The sequence below is a fragment of the Falco naumanni genome, chromosome 12 (genome assembly GCF_017639655.2).
Source record: "Falco naumanni isolate bFalNau1 chromosome 12, bFalNau1.pat, whole genome shotgun sequence".
Classification (NCBI taxonomy): Eukaryota; Metazoa; Chordata; class Aves; order Falconiformes; family Falconidae; genus Falco; species Falco naumanni.
This window is the reverse complement of record NC_054065.1, coordinates 9,277,071-9,302,029: the sequence shown is the minus strand read 5'-3', so window position 1 is coordinate 9,302,029 and position 24,959 is coordinate 9,277,071. Positions and strand designations below refer to the sequence as shown.

The 24,959-nt window shown below is 42.9% G+C and overlaps 1 protein-coding gene across 1 annotated transcript in view; it reads right to left on the bottom strand.

Annotated features, from left to right (window-relative positions):
• Window positions 1-1,535: 1,535 nt before the first annotated feature.
• The window catches only part of PCSK2 (proprotein convertase subtilisin/kexin type 2), a 110,160-nt gene continuing 86,736 nt past the window's right edge, over window positions 1,536-24,959 (bottom strand). Inside the window, exons 9-12 of the mRNA XM_040612205.1 lie at window positions 13,719-13,934; window positions 12,338-12,438; window positions 9,615-9,842; window positions 1,536-4,947 (exon numbers count right to left, since the gene is read on the bottom strand). Of these exons, the coding sequence (XP_040468139.1) occupies window positions 4,461-4,947; window positions 9,615-9,842; window positions 12,338-12,438; window positions 13,719-13,934 (1,032 nt within the window). The 3' untranslated portion in view covers window positions 1,536-4,460. The remainder of the gene's footprint in view (window positions 4,948-9,614; window positions 9,843-12,337; window positions 12,439-13,718; window positions 13,935-24,959) is intronic.

The following is a 24,959-nucleotide window of genomic DNA, read 5'->3' as shown; positions in this document are numbered from 1 at the left end:
AGTCTCATGCAGTTTCCAGAACCTTTTGCCTCTGGGGGGGGAGGAATAAAAAAAAAACAACAACAAACAAACTGCTACCTGTGTATGTGCAAACACTGCTGCTGCATCATTTAGCCCTCGGCTTGACTTCAGGCATACAGATAATCCCATTAAAGCGAGGCACATACTGGAGTGCATCACTGGTTTGGGCTCTATATGTTCCTTCTCCCATCCCATCCCAGTTCTCAGTTTTTGTTTCAGCTGCTGGCATTGTTGTGCCTTTTCCTTCTGGGTGATTGCTCCCATCAGCTGTGCAGGAGGGGGCCGGGCACCACTTGCGCTTCAGGACTGCTTTCTCACATCACCTAAGACTTTCCTCTGTATCGTGTTGGGTTTTTTCATTTGGGTTGGGTTCCACCACTCTTCGCTGCTGACACTGAATTTTTTTTCTGGTGCTCGTCAACCTTGTTCAGCAGCTGTGCAGTATAAATATCACTCCTAAAGTGGATTTGGTGGCACGTGTTACTGAAGAAGTGATGTACTGCATTGCACAGGCAGCAACCCGAGGTTCAAGACTTGAACCAAGCTGGTGGTGAGTTGCACCACGGACAGTGGCAGAAGTCAAGGGCCATGAAGAACTAAGGCCTAAACTCTGCTATGATCTCTGGCCTGCTTTCCATGGGGCAGTTGCCCAGTAAAGCTGCAGACGACAGGCATCCTTCTGTGAATTTGTATGAAAATTATAGAGAAAAAACACTAGTATTCTGTGTTGAAAGGTACAGTAAAACCTGACTGCTGAAAGGTACAGTAAATCTCATGATTTATGGGGTATCTGCTGCTTGAAATGCAGATACTCAACAAAGTGTCCAAATGCTAACGCTGCAGTGTAACGGTGAAATACTTGCGAGCAGCTATTCAGCACAGCCAGTCAGAACTGTGCCGGGAGGTTCCCTGCCAGCTTTTACCGCTGCAGACATGGTAAGAAATGTGCCCCGTGCTAGGGGAACATCAGCTAAAAAGTACCCAAAGGTGTGGGTGGGAAGTAGGGAGGAAGAGGGCAGTGTTTTTGCTTTTGTTCTGTTTTGTTTGCTTGCTTGCTTGCTTTTGTGAAGTGCTCCAAACATCAGAGAAATAAAATCTGCCGCAGCATTTCCTTGGGGCCAGAACTGCTTATGAAGTGGAGTGCAAAAATGTCACTGTCTGTCCGCCTGAGCATCCCCTTTCCCACTGAGGGCAGCAGTTCGGCACCCGCATCGCTGCATGCCTCTGCCCTTGGAGCCAGCAGGTTTGAACCATGTAAGTAATGCCCACGGCTCTTCCTAGCCTACGGCCTTCATCTTCGGTGTCCCACTGTATCGGAGTTAACACAAAGCCTGTTACTCTCCATCTGTTGCTGTCAACTCTTTTGGAGGACTGTGCTTATTTTCTCAATATCCCACATACAAAGGATACAAATTTCTTTATCAGTGCAAAGAGCAGAGGAGTAGGAAGTCATCCCACTTAGAGCAGCGTATTACCTCCGTGTACCTTTGGATAGGCAATGATGATAGGACCTGCCAGTTTACAACAGCTCTTTATTTTACTCATATTATAAAACATCATCACAGGGCTTTAGTTAAACAGTGCTCACCTATTTCAAATCATGAGCTTCATTTTCCCCTTTATTAGAAATACTAACAAATTAACTTTATTTTCCATCAGCAATACCATAAAAACTTAGTCTAACTGGACATATTTTTCAGCGATCCCCTGATGCAAAAATCCTGACGAATTTGAAGATCTCTATATTGTATATACACTTAGTTTTATATATACTTATATCAAAACTCACCGTTTCTGTATATCACTCATTATCGTGATCCTTCACTTAATAAATTATGTCAGCATTATGAAAATATGAACAACCATCTAGTTATTTTGCTGCTTAATAAGATATTTAATGATTGAACAAAGAACTGTAAAATTACATGAATGCAATGGAAAGTCATGTACATGTTCATCTAAGATTTCCACATGGACTTTGCTTATTCCAAAACTTCTCCCACCTTTTACAAGTCCTTCAAAAGCTTCCAGTCCTCTTTCTTTGAACACATACACACCAAAAGTTATGATGTGTGTACGTGTATTGTACATTACATACCATATGTAATTCTACATATATTTATAAGCAAATATATGTAACAGACTCTGAATACACATATTGTATGTAATAGAGATACAGATGTGTTGTATGCATTTAGACATACAGGTGTATGCATAAAAATAGAGAGATATATATGGTAAATTCTTCCCTCTGATATGCATATGTTGCTCTTTCTGAAACTGGGTGCTTTTCACGGAAACCTGCTGCCATCAGTGTGATCCGTTCACTTCCAAAGACAGCAGCAAACCCGTCCCCAACCCGATCGACTTCAGGGAGCTCACGCCTCCTGAGCTCCAGTTCATGCTTTGAAATGGACCCATCTTGTCCTTGGGTTAAGTTTTAAATCACTAAATTAAACACAGTTGGCACTATAATGTATTTGAACAAATAACCAAGAGCACTTCAAAAATAAAAATCACACAGGGCCTGATTCTTCTCCTGCCGATGCCTGTTTTACTCCAGTGTGACCTGATTGTCTGAAGGGACTGCTGCACGCAGTGAGGAACCTGTGAGTAGCGTGAGGCTGCTTGTCTTGCCTTTAGAGTGTAATTCACATAGACTTTGAGCAGGCTGAGCTGTTTATTTTGCATTTGGATTTGTAAAGGAAAGAACAGGCCTCTTATGGAAAGATAAAAGATGGATATTCACAAGAAGTAACAGCATAGATAATACATTCTTAAGTGAAACGTGTCCACCATACAACCTTTGGGTTATGTTTTTAATTTATTAGATAAATATTTACTTACTGAACGTGTTTCTACTACTATGCACCTGATCAACCAGGACAACTTATTAAAATGTTTTAGATTAATACTCTGCATATTAAAAATACATAATAAAATTCTGAAACTAGTCACTGCTAAAAATTAGATCTTGGATCCTGCAAAGATCTGAAGCACCTGCTTAAAAGTATTATTTGAGTAGGTTCACTGGTAGCCTCTACTGTAAAGCGAGTGCCTAAATATTTGCAGAATCAAGACCCTTTATTGTTCAAAGGTTAAATTTTGGATCTCAAACCTGAGAACATGTAGTGGTTGCTACCATGAGTAATGCCCACCAAGGAGGATGTTATGTCTTGCAGCAATAGCCAGAGCAGATTCTGAGAGACTGATTTTACTCATGTACGAAAAGCGAAGGTGGGACTTGACTCTATAAACAGCAAAGAGCAATGATTACCAACAAATCTTCCTGAACACACTACATTTTATTTCTCAAGAATGCCAATTTTGCATCACACATTAATAACTTAGGCATATTTTTCTCCTTAAATATATATGTTTAACATAAAAATAACAAATCTCTATTTTTAAAAATGAAAGTTTGAATAAAATATTGCTTTGGGACGGAAAATGTACACTTCAAATTTCTCCCACAGCAATGTACTGCCAGGTTGTAAACCCCAGAAAACAGGGGTCTGCGGTTGGAAATGCTGACACAGCCTCATCTTGCGCTGCTGTAGTACATCTCAGTATAGAGACAAGCAAATGCACTTTTGCACACCAGAAATCCTACAGCTCATTCCCTATGTGCTCGTTCTGCTGTAAGATGGTAAATTGTTAAATTGCCAAAATTCAAAAAACAAAACAAAACTGAAACTTGTGCTTCTAGAATGCCCTGACCCTGTTTGCAAAGCACTTCCCCCTGTCACCCGGCTTTGGCATCGCTTTGCCTTCCTTATTGCAAGCCTGTTGACCCATTCTGTGGCTGAAGCGTTAGCGTGTATGTTGTGTAAGTGTACGTAGTAAAGAAAACTCTCATGAGAATTGGATTGCTAGATTTTCTTCATCTCTGGGTTATTATTTTTTGTAGGGTCTAGTGCTACTTTGGTTGAACCCAATGGGGAAAGTCCCACTGAAGTCAGTGATGCAGAAGGAGCTGTCAGACGTTCACAGACCTCTCCAGCCAACCTCTCTGTGATTCCCTCTCTCACAAGAGTTTTTTAAAAATGTGCCCATTATCACCAACTGCTGATGTTAATATTCACTTGTCTTTTTTTTTAATACAAACAACATTTACCACAAAAATATGAAGGGAAAAGCCATCAACTTCTTTGCAGGTTATTACCTATCTGTATGACACAAAAGAAAAATCATTTACAGTCACAAACTGTACATAGCATTTGGTGGGGGACAGTATATTTATGGTTTAGAGTAAAAAAAGGATTGCTTCAGTGGTAATTAAAATAATTATTGGCGAGACATAAGACTTTAAAATGAAGAAAGTGTGATAATTTGGCTACAGAGACGATCATTGTAATATGTCTAACACGGAGGTTTGGATAGTAGAAAGGTGAGTAGAGGGATCTGGGGAAGGAAAGACACCGTCATGCAGAACAGCACTAGTTCTTGCTCAGTATACTCTTCAGGCTTCTCTCCACTGCTTCGTCTAATTCTTCTTCCAGCTCTTCCTTCTTGGACATGGCCAGTTTGGACTGATAATCTTTTACTATCTGGTCTATATATGGTGCGCTCTGGGTCCCATGCAGCATCAGTGTCCACTCCTTCAGCACGCCCCGCTGTGGCAGGCTGCCGACAAACCCAATCTCTAGAGCCCAGGTGCCTCGGGGGTCTTCTCCCCAAGTGTGTGTGGTCATGAAAGGCCATTTGTCAAAACCCACCTTGGAGTCGTCATCCCTGGGGCGCCGGCTCAGTAAAATGGACTTTGTTCCCATTGGCGAGGTCATGTTGATGTTAAGGTCTCCTCGCCTGGTGGAATTCACAGTTATAACTGCTTGGACGTGTTCAAGGTATCGGACAAAGTTTTCCTTCCCCTCACAAGCATCAGTCGTAAGCGTGAGGACCAGCTTGCCACTTGGTGGTATCTTTCTGCAGGTCAAAAGACAGATAAGCAAATTAAAAGGATATACACAGCGCAACATGGCTCATGCTAAAACTACCAGGTTTTGGTGCCTCAGAAAAAACCCATGCTATTTTCCTTACTAATATATGGAAAAGTAAGGAAATAACAGTTGCAAACTCAAGCCAGAAAGAGAACATTCGCTTTTTAGAAAATATTTGAAAATACATTATGGAATGCACACCTACAGAGAGAAGCAATACAGTTAGGAAGTACATACTGCTCTTTAAGAAATATTAATGTATATTTAGTAGTGGATTTTACTTATCGCTAGTATATTGTGTAATAAAAAAATAATAATGTGTGTATTCAGTAAAAGAATCAAGAGCGGTCAGTCATGTCTGACAGTCACTTTAAATTTAGGAGCAAATGGCTGTCTGGAGCCAGAGGAGCCAGTTGCACGGAATTTCAGTGCAGTCACATTAAAATCTGCATCTTTGTTCTGATCTGGAAACCAGCACAAACATGGGATCCCAGTGTCAGGTCATTTGAAAAATATTTTTCCACAAAAACTGCTATCCTTGAATGGCTCCTCTAAGGCAGCACACACACTGAGCAAAGACATCACACTTGTTGCCAGTGTTGCTGCACCTTGAAGTCACAAGTTTCTTGGGTGTTATAATTCAGTCCTCATGAAGGCAAATGAACCACTCACTGCAAGGACACCTGCCTCAAGCATTACCAGACAGACACGCAGCTGGAACACAGGCTCAGTCCTGCTGCACTTATTTGATGACAAGAACCGTGTCATCAAATGGAAACCAGATCCCCGTTATCAGCGCACGGGGCTCCTTTACTAGAGAGAGTCAGACACCCGAGGATGCAACACCGGAGGTCAGCACGCCAGGAGAAAACCACTTCGCGCCTGGGCTGTGCGGGCGCTCAGCTGCTAATGATCTTACCCGTGTCTGTCAGCTGGATGAATGAACACCACAGGGAACACCACCATGCCGGGCGGTGTTCCTGGCTCCCTGTGTGCTGGGCACCCACAGTGTGTGTTTGCTCCACCTTTGGCTGAGGAAACCCATGAGGCAGCATCATTTCCAAAGCGTGCTGGGGGACAGCACAGTGCATTCATGCCCTTCCAGCTCTCACAGAGGGGGCTGGTGGCCACTGTGTGCTGGGCAGTCCCGCCTGGAATCTCAGTGCAAGCCTAAGGGCACTGGTGCCTGGCCCGGGAGCAGTGCCCTGCCAGCAGCTGAGGCTGCCGAGCGCCTGCTAAGCCCCACAGGGTCAGGATGCAACTGGCAATTAACAGTTGCCTCATTTGGCTGGCAAAATACACCAGAAGCATAAACAAAAGTCTCTGTCTTCACCATCAGTGTGCTGTGAGCACTGCGACGCTTTTCCCTTGTCTAAAAGAAATACTTGAAAGACAAGAATTACTGCAATCATTAAAAACGGGAATAAGTCACAAAAGGCTTCAGTCAGCTCGTCATTACCTGATCCAGTGGCTTCTCCCTGATCTAGGTTTTTGCAGTAAAATAACCGAGTCCCTTTTAAAGGGCACTGACCACACCGCAGTAATGAACAGCTTCTTTTCAAAAGAAATGTATACCAGCCTTTTCCCTTTGCTAATGAAATAGCATGTTCTCCAGAGACAAGTGAAAGTGTTTCATTCAAGCCTAGCTTCCAGGAATTCTCTTCTTGAGATGAGCTCCAGGTATTACAGCTTAGTACATCGCTAATTGGCTCAGGCCAATCTCAGCCCCCCTTTCGTAGAGTATTGCCTTCCTGGGAGTACTTGCAGAGTAAAATGATATTCAGGTCCAGGTGCTCAAGGCATTGAAACACTTACCTTAAACTGAAAAAACTGTTGCTCTGAATCTTAAGGATGTCCTGGAGCAGAAGCTGGTATAACATATATGTTCAAATATTTCAGCTATACAGTATTTAATACCCTCAAGATTTATTTGGTGTGCCAAAGCACAAGGAAAATGCACTATATGCAGTCAGAGACGAAGGCTCATAATCTCACAATTGCCACATGCTTGTAATTTCTCTGCATGGGGAGCATCATTCCCAAAGCAATCTGAAGTCATGTTGTCTTCCAGCAAACTCAGTGGACAAAGCTGTGTCAAACAGTGCTTCATTGATAGCTGTGGTAAGTGCTTTGTATCTTCTCCAGTAAATGAGGGAGGACACCACAATGTGAGTCTTTTCTATCTATCAACACCAAACCCAAAGAAATAAGAGCAGTGTTACCATTCCATCTGCTTTGCAGACAGCTTGGCCGCTGCAGACAGCTTTTCTCTCCACCTTCTTAAGTGCTGCAGTGCAAAAGTTATCTCAGCTCTCTAAAACACACACAAGAGAAAAGGCTTGCTCTGTTTCGCCCTTTCTGGTTAATTAGGATCCAATACTCTCTGCTTTGCTAGGATAATTACTACAGTCCAGGTGAATTTCCCCAAAGAAACAAAGAGAACCAGGGGTGGTGGAAAAAGCCTGACGCAGAAGGAGCAGAAGAGGAGTTGGGTTTTTCAGACCCTCATGGTGTGCCGCTGCCCGATTGCTATATATATAGTATATTCATTTTTGCATGGAAAGCAGTACCTAGTTAGAGATGAGCTGGGGGAGCCAGCTCTCCCTACAAGCACGCTCCTTTGGCTCAGCTAACAGACTTTTATGTTCTAAATCACCTTCTGACCTCCCTGAACCAGCCAGACTCAGACTTACCAATTTTTTTTCTTTTTGCTGACCAACAAAAATCCCTTTTCAGGGAAAGTTCCCATTGCTAACAAGTGTTTCTACATGCAGCAGAGATATGTTGCACTTCAAATACTGAGTGCTTTCAGCACCCTGTATATTCTAGGCTGTCAATCCTGTGCTGGACTCTTTCTGCCAACTGACAATGTTGCTCTGGTACACACCTCTGTATCAAATGCCTAAATATAGATATATTATATCTATACTTATATAAACATATAGAATATATATAGAAAATGTTGCTCCAGCAAGGCCAAACTAGAAAAATAACCCAATTACCCATGGCAGAAGTGCAGCGTCGTTTTCATTTCCAAATGATGCTGGGACTTAACTAGTTTTATTTACAGTGTAATTTGAAGTATGTAGATGTTGCAAGTCATAATGCTTATTATCTCCTGTCAGGGACATTTTCATTGGGGAATGTAAATACTACAGCAGTCCTATTAACATATAGATATGTTGTGCAATTATAGGGGGGCACCCATTCGGGCCACACACTGAGGTTACATCGCGGTAATGTCACGAGGCTTAGGTGGTGACTGACTCGGCTGAACTTCATCAATCTGTGTGCTGTAAGCACAGAGCCTGTCCTGGGTGCTGCTCTCTAACAACACAGATACAAGGCAGTGTATTTCTCAACTCGGGAGCTTGTTAGGCAACGACAGCTATAGGGAAGCTTTACTACAGTTCCAGATTCCTGGGCTGGAGGAAACGCACCATCACTTCTGCTCTTCTATTTGTTCAACAGCAGAAATGGGACAGAAAAACAAAGGCAGAAGGAAACAATACTACTGCGTAGCATCTGCCTGACTCTGGCTCAGTCTGTTACCAGAATATTTCTACCACGTTGTCTAATGCATGGAGCCAAGCCTACAGAAAGAGATTTTCTCTCTTCCTCCAGGATTTAATTCCAGTAAAGGCCTGCACTACGATAAATGAGATTATTTGTCTGTATTTAAATTACGAATCAACTAAGAGATAGCTCAAAATGAGCTTCAGCACCCTCTCCTTTATTTCCTACCTGTGAGTATGTGTAGGCTAGATAAACTGGAACTCAGACCTCAGCTGTAGAACCTTGGATCCTGTAAATACAAACCCACCTGGAAGGTTGGGAACCAACTGATTCTTTGCCCAGCTGAGCTATGTGCCCAGGGTGGCATACTGGTTTTCTTTCTTTTTCCAATAGAATAACTATGCCTTCAAAAATGGCACTGAAAAGTCCAATTTCAAACGGTATAGGCATAAATTGGCCATTATTAGGTCAGTACTTCAAATAATTAAATTGAACTATAGCTGTTGCAGTCAATTAGTATTAATACATTCACTTGTTGACTTATTCACTTTAGTGCATGAAGGTAAATCAGAAGATAATTTGACCACCTAGCCTGCAATTAGAGATCTGAAGAACACAAACCAAACACAATTAAATGCTGTAGTGTTCAAACTGAATCACTAGTACCTGTAGATGATTGTTTCAGTACTCTGGAGATAAAATTGTCTGCTGGAATATGTCACAAGGAGATATGACCTGGCTGACAGATATTTCATGTGGCAGCAGTTTATGTAATTTACAGTGCCAGCCTCCCAGCTTTTCACTTGTGCATAGGCTTTTTATGTCTCTGTCACAGACATACCTGTAAGTACCCAGGAGAAATGGATGTTGCTGTTTAATGCTACTGGCACTACCAATGATGACACAGATGAGCTGCAGAATGCACTCCTGCAGCAAACCATGAACTGAAAGGTCACATAGTGCATTTTATCAAGTTATTGAAATAGTTGGAATGCTATTGGTAACGTTAAGCTTTCATAGAAAGAGAAGTTCATTATGTTTCTTTGACTATACATGTCTTTCTCAAGGTTTTTGCACACTTGGGGTCTCCTAAATGCCCAGGAGCAGCCAAACACACGTACCAGAGTATTTACTTACTCAGGTTCCTGTATTGACCCTCCAACACAATGGAATCTCTCAGGAACAGTCTTCCAGTCTTTCGCCATCTTAACCATTGCTCCTGCATCTAGGACACCATAGCCAAACAAATGGTTGAATTCCAGCCCAACGCCATTTCTACGCCACTGATGAACCTCATCATGAAGCTGGTTCCTCTTGGAGGTGAGCACTGTCAGATGCTGCATGTCTCTCCATGTCAGGTCCAAGCTGTAGAAGAGAAAGAGGGAAAATAAACAGCACAGTACTTCCAAGCAGATATTAAAGAAAGTGTGTTTGAGTAAGCCTTTTGGTAAAATTTGCTTCTATGGATCACATAGAAATTGTACCTATACATGTTTCAATAAATAAAGCTTCTGTTGATTTCAGTGGGAACAAGGATAGGTTTTAATTGTATAATACTTCCCCAAAATATATTCAACATAAATGCAAAATAATTTCTGATTATTTCCCTATTCTTGCAAATAACAGCTTTTAACTACCCATTATAGGTCACCACGCAACTTCTAAGTTAGTAAAATGAGTAGGATATTATACCAGATCCTGAAAAGAATACAAAAAGAAAGAAGCCCCAGTCTGATGAAGCAGATGAGCTACAACAGCCGAGGTGTCAGTAATTTCAGTATTCTGTGACTCTAGGTTCACGGGCTGCGGGCGGCTGTAGGCTGACATTATAAGGTATGGTAGGGGTTTGTCACCCGCGATACGCTAGCATGGATGGATGCAGTCAAGTAACATTTGTCAAGATTCGACGATCGTTTTTCATCATCAGCTCTTGTCTTCCTAGATTTGCAGTGATTATGATGACAGGAAGGGCACTTACAAGTTATTATTCTGGAAGCTTTAGAACTGACATTCTAATTCTACATAACTAAAGCTATTCCAGTTGTTTTATGATGAACTCTTTCAACATTACAATATATCTGATTCAAAGCATCAACCTAAAAGGATCCGCTTTTCAGCTTTCCGTGCCCCAAGTAATAAGCACGTGTGCATGCCAAATGCACACCACAATAGCCAATTACTGTCATTTTTCCAAGGTGACACAAGATAGCTGAACACCAGATATCACTTGCATCATTCTTACTGAAATCTTTTAAGAGCTACTGCGTATCTTAAAGCTGTATTTTCCATTTCACAGATTGGTCTGTGTTTAGGGACATGTCAGACATACATTGTATAGGAGCTGACAGACATATTGCAGGCAAGAGGAGTCTGCATGGGAGATTGCTCATGATCCCCATGAAGCCTGGCGTACCCCACCCAGGGTAGTTCTGCATGACGCAATTTAATAGACCCAGCCTGGAAGGAGCGAGGAGACACTGCCAGTTCTTTCTCTCCCCCGCCTTCCTCTCAGCAAAGGCTAAAGACTCAATTGCAGACCAGGGGTATTAGTCTCATTTCTACTTGTGATCGTTTGGCAAGAGTAATTCAAGTCTTCACAGACAGATCAAATGAAAAGGAATGATAATTATTACTGAGGTATTAAGGTTGTAGTCCCAGTTAAATGTTCAGTGGTCAGAAAATTCATTAAACCTGTATATTTTTATGATCATATTAATATATTACATAGTGGCTGTACCACTGAATGAGTTTGACAGTAGAAGGAATGATCATCCAAGGTTAAACACTTGACATGTGTGTTTTATGTTATAAAACTTGAAAAATTAGACTTGGCCCAAGTCGCGCTCTGAGCACAACCATCACTGCTCTGGTAACGATGCAAACTTTGTCTCTGCCAAACCTTAGTTCTTCTGCAGTGCTGAAGAAAACTATGTACACAGTGCTCACTCCAGGCTGTGGTTACAGCAACCAAAGCTGTGTAACTGAGCAAATGTTGCCTTACTTCATAAAATAATTTAACACAAAGTAAAAAAATAGGTTATTGTAAGGAAAACTTCTAATCATTAGAGAAGAAGATAATGAAGCAAGACCTATGAGAGGGCTCCAGTGTCACAAACAGCACGGAGATGGTAAATAGCCAATTGGAAATCTATTCTTTCATGTAACAGAGCAATTATGTAGCACAGAAGTTAATTACCAGCAATGGGTTAAGAAGAAACAAAGGAAACATTCCCCACTACCATTGCCAAAAAGCCTTATTACTGTGGAACCGATTGCCACTGGCTGACAGGGGTGCCAAACACAGACAAGCTGAAAAAGAGTTAGACAGACTCAAGGAAGATAAACCTGCCTGTGGCTGTTACACAGGACAGGCTGACTGCTCTCAATCCAAACCACCGAGCGCCAGAGCTGTTGTTGAAGGACTGCTCTTAATCCCCGTTTGTTGTACTCTCCCCTGAGCATCTGTTATTGCAGACAGTATGTGGCACAAGGTGAACTCCTGTCTGATATTACAAGTTTGTTCGTACATAAAAATGTGGGCTGGGTGTTCCACGCTGGGTACGTGAAGAAATGAAATAATCTCTCTCTCCAAACTGTGCTGGAGAAAACAAACCCCTGGAAGCAGGGGATGGAGAGGACACAGAGTGAGCAAGTCAGCCAAAATGCTCCTGCTATATGGCTTTGGCAGGACTGCTGCTCCATCTGTAAGTTACCCTGCACGTCACTACAGTAGCAGGCAGCTTGTTAGCTGCTCGTTCTAGCCCCGTGCCACAGGCAGCCAACTTAGATGATGAACAACATTAAACAAACCACAGGCCCTCTCCTCTCTAGAGCTCACAAGGAATTTCTCAACAGCATACTTAGCCTCCAGGGCCAAGGCAAACACTCCGGCTGCTTCAGGGGCAGCTGCAGACGTTCCTGAGTGACGCAGGGTGCAGTTTCCATACAAATCCGTTGTAGCCTGCAATGACATTAGATGTAATTAACGAAACCAGCTAGTCCATTTTCTTTACAGCTACAGACTCAGAAAAATACAGAAAGTGGAGTTTGCGTCCTTGCTCTGTAATTGTGTGTTTGTGCCTAGGATCTGTTTTCTTCTTTAGAATCACGTATCCCTTTAAAACCACAGAGAGACATAGTTACAGAAGGTGTGCATGCAAGAATAAATCATGATGTAGCAACAACAATGTTCACTGCCACTTAGAACTCAAACTCACATAGACGGCATTTATTTCTGATAATCACAGCTTAACCAAAGGCCTTCTGTTGTGGTTATCAGAAGGATTTGAAACTAGACTTGTTAACAGTATCGAGCTTTCTAACATCTGTGCAACTCCAGAACCAACAGCAGTGCCAGGCTTGCTACCTTCTATGCAGATTAGTCACTAGGAGAGACCAGACGTAAACCTTAGAAATAGATTTTATGGTGACAATTACAAAGGTGCCACAGATCCTCTTGGCCGATACCAGCAGAGACCCGATACCAAGACAGAGAACAGTATTTTTCCATCTGCTACTGCACGTGGGCATTTAGGATCATACAGTGTGCCTTTGGGGTCTGAGGCAGGGCCATGGAAAATGCGTAACAGCTTTTGGCAAAAACTAACCTTGAGTTACTGCACCTGAATTTTCCACTCTGTGGATCAGACTACGGCCTGGCTCGTGTGAAGGCGCTGAAGAGCCGTCATCAGGACAGCAGAAGAGAATCACCTGAACAGAAACTGCGTATTTTCCAGGTGTAGGCATGGCCCTGTAAGGGACTCGAGAACGATGCTCCACACCGCTCAACGGGAGACCGAGGGTAAGCTGAACCCCCACGTTTCCTCTGTGGCTGACAATGTCTTTCTGCTCCATGCAGCCTGTAGTACAGCAGAAGCTTGGTTCCTGACTGCTCTGCCAGTACATGTAAGTATGATCTCAGATGTCGAGACCTTTCATTTAGATTTTTACAGAGACCTTTTGTCACTGTCCTGTGGAAAGACTGCAATTGAACTTCTAAATCTGGTTTCTGGTAAAGGAAAGCACCAACTATATGAAGCTCTAAGAGACGGAAGATCATTGCTATTCTCAATGTTAATCCCCCATCTCCTCAGCTGACAGTTTTGGCACCATCACATACTGCAGATGAGAAAATATCCATCTCAACAAAGAACCATCTGCTGCTCCAAAGCTGACAGAGTTGTAATAGGTCATGGGAGTGCACAAAGACAGCAGCAACAGCACAATAATATCTGGACTCACCACGCCAGCCTCTGGATTTCTCTTCCTCCCATTACTAAAGGTGGAGGCTAAGGTTGAAGAGCAGCTTTCATCATACAGAGCTGTCCGTCCATCATTTATAGCAGAATTGATGGAGATTGTCCACATGCTTGATGCATAACCGTCACAATTACAGTCATCGTAGCTGCCCCCATCTCCAGACGCCCAGACATAGATGCTTCCTTTGCCACCCCGGCCCTGTGAAAGGGGAAAATCAACCCTCTTGGGTTAAACTGCAAATAGGAGACAGCAGCTATGTTACACTGCACATCTAATTGTAAAGCTAGGCATCTATAAAGGAGAAAACTGGTCCAAACAAAATATACATCAACCTTAAACTGACATAACATGGACTTCTGCAGGTTATTAAATCTGGCTAACTGGCAGCCCCAGACAATGCAATCTTATGTACATTTATCTCCTGTTTTGCTTGACGCCCTGAAGGCTCCTGTGCCAGACGCTAAGACATTTTATAGATTCATTAGCGTTTATGTCAAGGACTAAGTGCTATGAGGAAAGTGTTCTTTTAAAAGGGATATAGGCCATCTCACACACTCGGTTTGTAAGATCCAATTAGGTTCAGGCAATGGCTAAAAAACTCTGTAAAACTGGCACCTTTTTCTTTCAATAGATCTTTCTCCAAAGGTATCACTGACTCAAGAGCTGTTTTTCTGACAAACCAGCTTCTACTACTAAGCAGAAAATAAAGCTATGAGGCCATATAAATCATCTACAGAAAGACAGTCTAGCAATTACGCTGAGAAAGCGAGAGATGGACAGGAGAGACTGAAGCTGCAGGGGAGCTATAAAGGCTTCCCATTAGTTAACAGAAAGAAATCTGTATCCTCTCCCCAGCTTCCACACGGCGAGGAGTGGGAAGGGATCAGCTCGGTTCCTTCTCCTCACCCCACAGTAAGAAAGAGGCAGGGGCTGCCTGGAAGAGGGTTAGACCTGAGAACCCTGATGCTCAGGGAAACCCAAAGCTGAGATCTCCCACCGATTCCAGCACAATTGCTTTCTCTCTTGCGTTTAGTCCAATCTAATCAAACGTTTACTTCCAACGGCACCAGAAGGATGCGAGGCCTCAATTTAACATGCTGTTCATATGCATTGGGCAGAACATAAAAAGATCCCTTCTGCCCTCTTCATTGTCTAGCATTAAATGGAAGTTAAAGAATATACAAACATAGTAACCTGCAATGCTATTTTAATAGGGAACCTTTTCTGTCAGGAATTTAAATCAAATTTGAGCTCCCAGCAGTAGCTTCTATTTTTCATCATACCCCACTGAACAGAGCGACCTCATTATTTCAAGCACGTTAGTGAGCTGCATTATAATCCACTGAATTGCACAGCAGGTCTGCTGCCGCTCGGGTATATAGCATCTCAGGACACAGATTTTCATAATGAAGATGATGACTATGAAAAAGCTTATTGAAATCAGTCTAAGAACTCCCACAAAGATCTGAGATCAATCATTTGAGTTTTAAGGAAGGAGGACACTATTGCAAAAATATACACTCTAACAAAAAAATAATTCCAGCAAATTATGAAAATATGATAAACAAAGATCAGCATAACAAAAACAGTTCTGCCTTTTTGCCCTTTAACTTTTCCCATATCCCACCTTGTGCTCTGACTGCCGTTAGCCTACAGGGCCCAAACCTGGGCTTTGGACTCACTTCAGAGGCTACATCCCAAGCTTGCCACCGTGCCCACGTACACCATCACACCACCTTGCCACCATCTGGCTCCTTTGGACAGCCTCTGCGGCAGCTCGAGCACATCTCTGTCTGTCCCCAAAGGACAGGCTGCTGCCCAGCGCAGAGAGCAGGTGGCTGCTGCTGCCGGGAGCAGGACGCTTGGCATGTATGACCCTGTTCTTAAACAAACTTTGCCTTCCAGCCATTTTAAAGGGAGAAGAAACACCTAATTTTCATGTGATAAATTCACAAAAGTAGTTTGGTGCCTGGAAGTTAGCCTCTGCAGCGTTCGGCATAGGGAAACAGACTCAGTCGCGCTCAGCAAATTGTTCCATGCTGCCCAAACCAGGTATTGCTGCGAAGCGTTTCACCCCATGGGCAGGATTTGTGGCAGAATGGCAGAAAACGGGTGTAACAGATTGCTGGTGGGGAGCAGGGGGAATTCACAGAGAAACCAAAATTTGGGCTTGAGTTCATGGCTGGAATTGGCCCACTGAGTCCTGTTGGGGACGGGTTTTATGCACTTTAACATGAGAATGACCTCAGGGTATCATTTCTATCAGAGTCACATCCACAAGTGTGGCTTAGTGTTAAAACCCATAATTCACCTCTTAACACTCTAATTTCAATTGCCTTTACTTCTTAGCCAGAACTGGAAAGGGGAGCAAATGCTACGGGAATAAGCTGATAGCAGCCCAAGTGCATTATTTGCAATGATGCTTCAGACTTGCTGCGTACATTTCCTACAGCCATATCTGCAGGAGTGGGACAGTTTGCACTGGCAAACGTTTGGTGGCCATCCTCGGGCACCAATTCATTTACCAAGCAGAAAGATATGGCTTCAGGGGAAGTGAATACTACCACCTCTGGATGGTAACAGTCTAAACCAGAAAAATCCCAGTTGGGTCAACTAAGTGCCTTATTTAAAGTGAACTGAAAGCCCCTATTTGCATCTCAGCCTTATATGAACCTAAAAAGTTTCAGTGCTGTGACTCAGCTTGGGCTGCTGTAAACTTCAGGCAAAAGGAGGATGGGAGAAGGTGGCAGTAATACATACTACAATGACCAGAGGGAGTGTGACAGAAGATCAAGGAGGAACAGAGAAGACCACCGAGATAATAAGATAGATTTTAAAGAGTATCTTTCCTCCAGGATCCTGTTGAAACCTGCTCATTTCCCCCAAAAGCCATGCACAGTGTTGCGCCCACTCTTCTGAGCCACCTGAGGTTGTATCCACTCAGAGCTGAAAGTGGATCTTGGTGCATTTGTACCAGCACAAAAGAGGCCCACCTCTCAATCCAGGCTAAACCAGAATTAAATCCTGGACGAGGCTAGATGCTTAGGAAGTCTCAGACAGCTACGGAGAAGCTCTCTTTGCAGAAACAGCAGGTTTTCTATTTCCAGCATCCGTGGGATGTTGTGCCACCAGCAAAAAATATCCCTGAGACATTTTCTTACCCCTTTTCTGATTTTCTGCAGAGAATAATCCCAGAAAAACTTCTTTACTGAACTACCTTGCAAAAGTGAGCTGGCAGGGGACTGCAGCCTAATTCACCTTATGTAACTTCAGGCATATCTTGAGATATATTTTTTTTTTTTTCCTCCTTGTTACTGCGTTCATTCACCGTGCTTGCTGGGCTAGCACCAAAGCCAGTGTTTCTCAAAGTTTTGACTAGTGAGTCACACTTTCCAGATAAAATGGGTGGTATTTGACAAATAGATCTCCTCCAGCTTCCCTGACCCTTCCCACCAAGGCTGGCAAGTGCCCGTGTGCATAACAGCTGGGCCTCTAACATGGCACTACCTCTGCAATGACTCCTCTAGTTCACCCACGCCCACCTGGCCATCAGGGTTGCTAAAGATGGATGGAAACAACCGAACAGTCTTTACAGCATGTTTCTGATGCCCTTTTGCTTTGGCCTAATTCTTCTGTCATCGATCAGGACTAACAGTTTCCAACCAGCACAAGATAAAAACAAAGAACTGCCCTGAAAAGCCAAACACCAGGGAACAACAGCATCAGAACACCACCAAGCAGATGGGCTCAGGATAAAAAAAAAAAAAAAAGCAGCACCTGTCCGTGAGGAGCTTTTTTGTGTTGTTTTTTAAGCATGGTGAAAAGGTATTTCGGGATAAGGGCAGCCAAATGGTTTGCTGATGTTTATGGACTTTCACATTTCTAAGGAAGAAAATGCAGATGGAGCACATCTGAAAAAAATATGAAAAATTACAGAACTGGAAATTGCTTTCTGTAACAACTTCAAAGCATATACTATTTTATAAGCATCCTTCTTTTTGCGTGACATATGACAGCTATTTTGTAATTCTTCCCCTTAAGGAAACAGAAGTGTTTCAGCACCTTCTATATAATTTAATAGCAATTTATGTGCCTGCTACGGTAGGAGAGAGACTGTTTTTCCAGGAAAAGCAAAAAATACTACAGCTTTTTCAAGTCTTTGCCATGGGTCCTACTCAGTTATGAATTGGACTCAGTTTCTATCCCCCATTAATTTTGACTGTATTTTCCTCTGAAAAGAGCATTTCTTTCTCTTCAGGACAAATTATTTGAAAATTCTTATGTGTTTCCTAATTTAAAACTGCATCCTTCAGTAATGATTGCTAATTATCTCAGAAAGCACATTCTGCAGCCCGGGCAGGCAACACAAGATCATCGCACCCGCAGGCTGGGGCATGCCAAGGCAAGGGGGGACTGTGGAAGAGCTGTGGGACCACTTGCCCGCTGTCATGACTTGGTGGGGAGCATTGGGCTGGGCTCCCGAGACATCCAGGAGCCTACGCGGAGACCCCACTCTGCCTTGGTCTGCCCACCCCCCCTGCGCACGACCGGTCTGGCTGTGCAGCGTAAGCCAGCTGGAGGCAGCGAGCCCTTGGCATCGCTGAACCGCTGCTCATCCTTGGCACTGCCAGGGTTCTCTGGAGCCTGCTGCGTGTTCCTGCATCCCTGACACGGAGCCAGCTGGACAGCCCATTGAGCCCTCACTCTCCTGGCTCCACCAGCTACTTCAGCATCTGTCAGGCTGATTTGCCCAGAGCAATCTGGGAGCCTGTGATTTTCTGGATCCCCGTGCTCCTTTCCTATACTGATTTCTTGGGGAGTGCTAAAATCTAAAGCAAAAGCTAGGCAGGAACACATGCTCGACAGCCAGTCAACTAATCTCAATTTAACCCCACAGACACCAAAGTTTTAAGCTGGAAACATACCTTATTTCCAAAGTTTGCCGCTGCACGCGTTCAGGGGGACAGCCGTCTTATTTGAGCTGTACACCTTTAGCACCTCTCCCACATCCAGCCCCTTCCAAAAGCCTGGAGCTGCTGTACTGTGCCCCTGGAAAAGCCCAGGATGTCTGGCCTGCCCAGCACAAGTCATGGAGTTCAGCAGAGAAGAAACAGCAGCTGGGTTATCCTGCTCACAGTCACTGCTGCTGAAGGTGTTGTCCCTTTGCTGCTGGCTTGTCTAACCCTCAGGCATTCAATGGAGAAGGAGGAAAAGCCATTTTGGCAGAGCAAGAACTCAGCTAAGTATTTGGCTGCTATGCAGAAGACAACCATCCTTCAGAACCATGTTTCAGTCATGCTTCTCCCGTTTCTGTCCCTTTCATCTTTTGTTGCCTGCAACAACTGGTTGTCTGGTTCCCCCTAGTAGATTTCTGAAACTATTTGGGTCAAGTAATAATCACCGAAGTACAAGAGACTTCTGCATATGAGATTCTCAAAGAACTACACCCTGCAATTGTTAAACTCTAACAAAAGGCTTTATGTAACTTATTCTAAACTTGGTCACAGAATAGTACTGAACTCCCATTCACCAACCCCTAATTAATTGCATAATTGTCAATACCTCCTTTGGTTAAAAATAATGCTCAAGCCACTTTCTATGTCTAAATTACTGTTGAAACTGGATAGACTTCTGTTAGCCAAGAGAAACAAATGGAAAATTACACTTTTGGTGAAGAGAGGCAGCATTAGGTTTCAATTAGGGCTCAGTCCAGCAGGAAAATGGGGAGGGAACTCTGAAAATGATGAGGCAAAACCTTCTAATTATCTATTCCTTTTGTGTTGGATCCTGGGCTGTGTACCACAAGTAATAATGCATTACTCCAGTCCAACAATTCTGCAGGCCTAATTCTGGTATCAATAGTATTTGGAAAAACCAATCCCATCCTCTTTTCAGTACTTCTGAGCTGTATTATCACTGAGAAAAAATTTCTAAAGGCCCAATTTACTTTCCACCAGTGTCAATGCTAATTTCCCTGCCCAGAGCTCCCAACTGGTGTGACCACCCCCATTCTCACAGCCTCACCTGTGGCTCTTGCAACACAGCACAAAGGTTCCCCACCTTGCAGCATCAGCCTTGCTGGGAAGCTATAGCATGTGGCTGCTGAGTTACAGCAAGAGAGTAGACAAAAACACTCCTGGGGTCAGAGCAAAACATCAAAGTCTACACTCTGAGGCTATATTATTGCCTAGCCTCCTTAGAAAACAGTAATTTACACGTCAATAAAGAAAATATTTACATTTGGAGCTTACAAATGCTGCCATGCTGGCCCAGCCTATTGAGGCAGCAGCTTTCTGCTCTTCATGTGACAGCTGTTTGAGTCTTTGTGAAGGGCAATATTTAACCCTGTCGCAGGCCCGTGCAAAGCACAAACCTGGCAACAGCCATTGACCAAGGCATCCCTGAGGAGACCAGTATCACAATAGAAGTCAGCAGCACTTGAGATTTTCCCCTACCCTGCCCTCAGAGGCACATGTCCATTCCCTGAGCTGTGGCAGGGTAGCAGATGGTCACAGACTGATCTCCAGACCTGGGTCACGCACTCAGACAAAGGCTGCGTGGGTACAGGTCAGAAAAGCTGGCCGTGCTGTTTTACAAAAGCCTGAAAATATCCCATCAGATGAATGGGGTGACTTCAGAATTCCAAGCAGATATAACGTACTCATGTGGGGTTTTAATAAGGTTTGATTTTATCTTATATAAATAAGACAAGGCATGGAATCATAATGCATATTCCAGACACAACAGCAATACGATAGTAAAGGGCTTGCAAGTTATAAAGAACCCTGTAAGGCTTCCTCAGAAATGGAGTAATCAGATGGCTGCCAGATCATAAACTAATTCCCCTATCCTCATTTGGCTGTTGAACAAATAAAATAACATTAGAGGTATCTAACTGCATATACTCTATTAACATGCTAGCTTCAGCATATTTCAAAGAACAATAAAACAATGTCTGTGGCCTTGGAGAGGGGCAAATGAGAAATATTTCCTTTCATTTTTAACACCGTCCTTTCTTTTTTCATTGGTGAGCCCAATTACAGAGCCATGATGAGACTATAAATTCTTAATACTGCTCCCCTGGCAATTTGTACTTGTGAAGCATTTTCTTAGGTAGAGCTGTATTATGGAAGCAATAACGTTTTCACCAGCACAAGCACAAATGGATCGCATCTTATATAATCTGGCTGAGCAGAAGAAGTCTCAAAAAATTAATTCAGTCCATGAGCAACTCTTCACAACATACAAATACAAAAGCCTACATCATAAAAATGCAATAGCTAGAAACCAGCTTAGCTCGATTACTTCTTTTTACTGCCTTAACTTCCAACAGCCGAAGCTGGAAAGAACTGGACTCATGAAAACAGCAAATAAGAAACATTTACTGGATATTGCATTAAAGGCAGGACGTACCATAAACCATGGGTGGAATTAGTTCTTGATTGTAACCTGTTCCCTGTTTAAGATGACTGCTAATACAACTCTGGATGCAAGGTACCAAAAAGAACAAAATGCCTATATTTAAGAGAGTTGTGCTGTCACAGGAATCCCATCTACCACCACTACCTCCGTCTTCAAGTTGTCTAGCCCCCAAAGTAGGTAAGCACAGGTCAGACAAGGGATATGTAAATTGCACAGCATTGCTTTCTCCAGCCATACTATATATAAAATGCTATCACTGGCTCACTCTTCACTTCTCTGCAAATAAAAGTACCTCTCAATCAGATGAGACAGCTAGCTGTGTTCACCGCCAGGCTGCTTGTTCCCAAGTCCATCATCCTGGTTTCTTGCTCTGCTCTGCCTTTTAGTTTGTATTTCTGCACCTGCAGTAAAATCCCTCCATAGCTCATTAAAGAAATACATCTGCAAATGTGTGACACAGCAATTAGGAGCAATGAAACTGAGCATATGAAAATCCTGGTCTTGGTGCAGGGCTAAGATATCTGAGGACAGCCCAGAACAACGTTAGGTTGATGATTACTGAGACTGTACAGAAACACATACCTTTCCTCCCTAGACCCCATAGCCTGCTGATGATCACAGATGTGGCTCAGACAGTCTGGAGGCCAGACAACAGAATCTCATTAAGGGTATTGATCTTTTTTGCAAGTGCAGGTGTGTTTAAAGAAAGAGAGAGAGCACACATGACAGCACATTCTCTGGATCTCTCTTTCATCAGAGAGAACAGCACTTGTCCCTTCGCCTGTTGCAGGCTGCCCTAATGGTACCTGGCTGCTCGGGCACAGGCTAGCAGAGTCTCCTGTCACAGCTGGCAGCCAGCACTAGGTGCCTCGCAGCAAAGGGCGAGTGCAAGACCCCCTGATTAGGCAGGCACTGGGTACTCACAAGTTTCAACCTAGCCTTTGCAAACTAGAAGCTGTATTAAGTCCTTTCCAATTACGCCCCAAATATATCTTTTCTAGCAGCTGCAATTTGCATTAGGTAAGGTTGTTCGTCTGTGTCAAACCAGTGCCGGTGACTGCCAAACTCTTGTGGATGTTGCTGTGAAACTCTCCCAATCCCTGTTCTCAAGCTCCTGTTAATTCAGCTGTGAGCTCATTTATCTGTGCAGTCCAACTACCACTTTCAGTGACCCAGTTACACTGCTGACTATTGCCCCTGAACAAAAGTAATGAGATAACACAGCGAAGCGTAGACTGCACTAAAAAAATGAGTCTTAATAACAAAAAGCAGCTTGAGTCCCCTTCCCAATACCTTCTGATTACATGTATTACGCTGACACCAAGTTCAGGCGCACGCCATCCCCTTTCTGTTCAGCCTTAGAAACGCAGTCAGTAAAAGGGCCCTTAAAGGACTTGCCAATGTGATGGACAGATTCTGCCATCCTTAATAATGCTATTTTAGTGCTGCCTTTATGCATGCTATTTACCTTACAAGTGAAAAGCACACCAAAGTGAAGGTATGATTAAGACAAAAGGCAAGAATTAGCTTAACTAGCTTAACACCAAGAATGGGAAATGGAAGAGGAAAGCTAAGAAGATGTATCAGCCTTGCCCACCTGGTTATGGCTGCACTGCTTCAAGCTATAAAAACAGACACATCAATCTCAGTTTCTGCAGTTTTCATCATCTTACCATTATCAGGTGATGAGCTACCCCTGGCATCCCAGCAGCTCTGGAAGGAGGACTTGTAAAGGGCATAACAGTGGAACAGAGATTGGGGAAGGATGAAACAGTGAGTTTCTCCTGGAGTCAGGTTCACAAGTGTGCTGGCAACAAGGTAAATATTACCTGTGTTTGTCAACTTGGTTAACTGCATATTGCCTGTAAGAATTCTGTGTCACTCCCCCTTATTTATTTTTAGATTACTGCATTAGAAGTAAGGATATTAATCTTGCTCTGTACAAGAGATGTTACATTTCCTTCTAGGACATTTGAAAGCGTTGCTCTTAGTTTAATAACACGTTTTTATTCTCAGCGTGTTGCTTCTTCCCTGCCAATATTTCAGCTTCATCATGAATTTGTGAACCATCCCTCTGGTGAGAATCAGCTCTAGACTGAGAAAGAAAATTCCTACATTTATTTGTCTCTCAGTTTATAAAAGATACATTTATATTTCATAAGAGAGGATTTTATCCTGAAAAATTATCATAAATTAGATTGACATTTGTTCAGTCAATGAAAATTTGATGCACATATAGACCTAGACTAGGTAAAAGGGTATTACATCAAAGGCCTGTTAGGCTTCCTTTACATGCAGGAACGTCTGCAGTGGGTTTTTCAAGCACCATGGAGAGTGCCCAGCACCCACTGACGTCTTGAAATATCTTTGGAAAATCCGGCTCTCCACAAAAAGAGATCAGAACAAACTATAACCAAAAAAACCCCATTCTATGAAAGGAAATGTAACAATCAAAACAAGGGTAGCTAAAGCTATGATCACAATGCAAAGGGAATTATTTGGGGCGGAGCAGTCTCTTGGGCTTGTATTGCCAGGAGATAGCTGGGACACTGCCATTAGGAAGAATTAGACAAGTGTAATTGTCCCTGGACAACAGCATCTTTTTAGGTAGAATCCACCACCATTCCTTCTGCTCTTAATTCTGCAATGCCTGTTAGATAGAACTGGTTTCCTAATGCAGACTTTCCTGTTGATTTTATGTTTTCTGATAAGGTACAAGAGCAATCCTTCCCAGAGCGCAGCTCACCGTCACTATTCCCCCTCCTTCGCAAGCATTCAACCCGAGAGATCTCAGGGGCCCTTCTGATCTTAATATTGCAAATTATTTCTTAAAAAGAATTACAAACACTTCTGAGAGGAAGACATTAAAAAAGCAATGTGCCCAACACTCCCAAGTATGGGACTATGGCTAGACAGTAAAACAGAAAATAAAAATCCCTATTCCTATACTTAACATTCAAAGAGGTTAACTCCACAAACTAAAGCATATGATGATAAAATAACAAGGTAATGCAAAGACATTTTAAATACCAAATTGCAAAAAAACCCCAAACATGACTAAAATTGAAAATCTGCTTCTCTGTAGGGGTAAAATCTCTCTATCTATTAGTTTGCATTCCCCTGCCAGGGTTATTAGTGCCTTTTTCTGTTACTTATAGACAAGTTCTGCATGGGAGGAGAATAACACAAAAATTATGTGGGAATTTTTCTATATTCAGAGTTTATGTCTGCTGTTAGTGGAAGGAAGACCAAGTGTCCACTAAGTATAAGACATCAAGGTGTTGCAAAAAATATACCAGCCATGTCACATACCTAAGAAAGATTCTCCCCAAGACAGGAGTATTTAAGGGGATCCTTACGGAAAAGACAAATGAAAGTGATGAGAAGAAACACCAGCTTGTGTAAGATGACTTCAGAGGGACTTCGAGCTTGCCAGAGGTTTGTAAATTTTATACTACAAAACTGAGCAGACTTGGGAGAAATTTCTTATGAGTCTTCCTGAGTTATTGAAGTACACTGCCAATTTTATTGGCAAGAGCATGAAGATGACTATAATTTACCTGTTATAGGCAAAACTTTTGAGGCTTAGGATTTAGGAAAGATTTAGATGCTCCGCTACCTACCACAGCAGTGGATTTAATTACCAAGTCACAAAACATGGTAAATTGAATGTGCTTCTCACTGTGAGGTGGTGATGAAGAGTGGGAGAAACTGGCATAAGTAAGAGGAAGAAATAATTTGGATGGAAAAATGAGTAATTGCAGAGCTCCCACACAAAACTACCCCAGACAATCTGGGGAA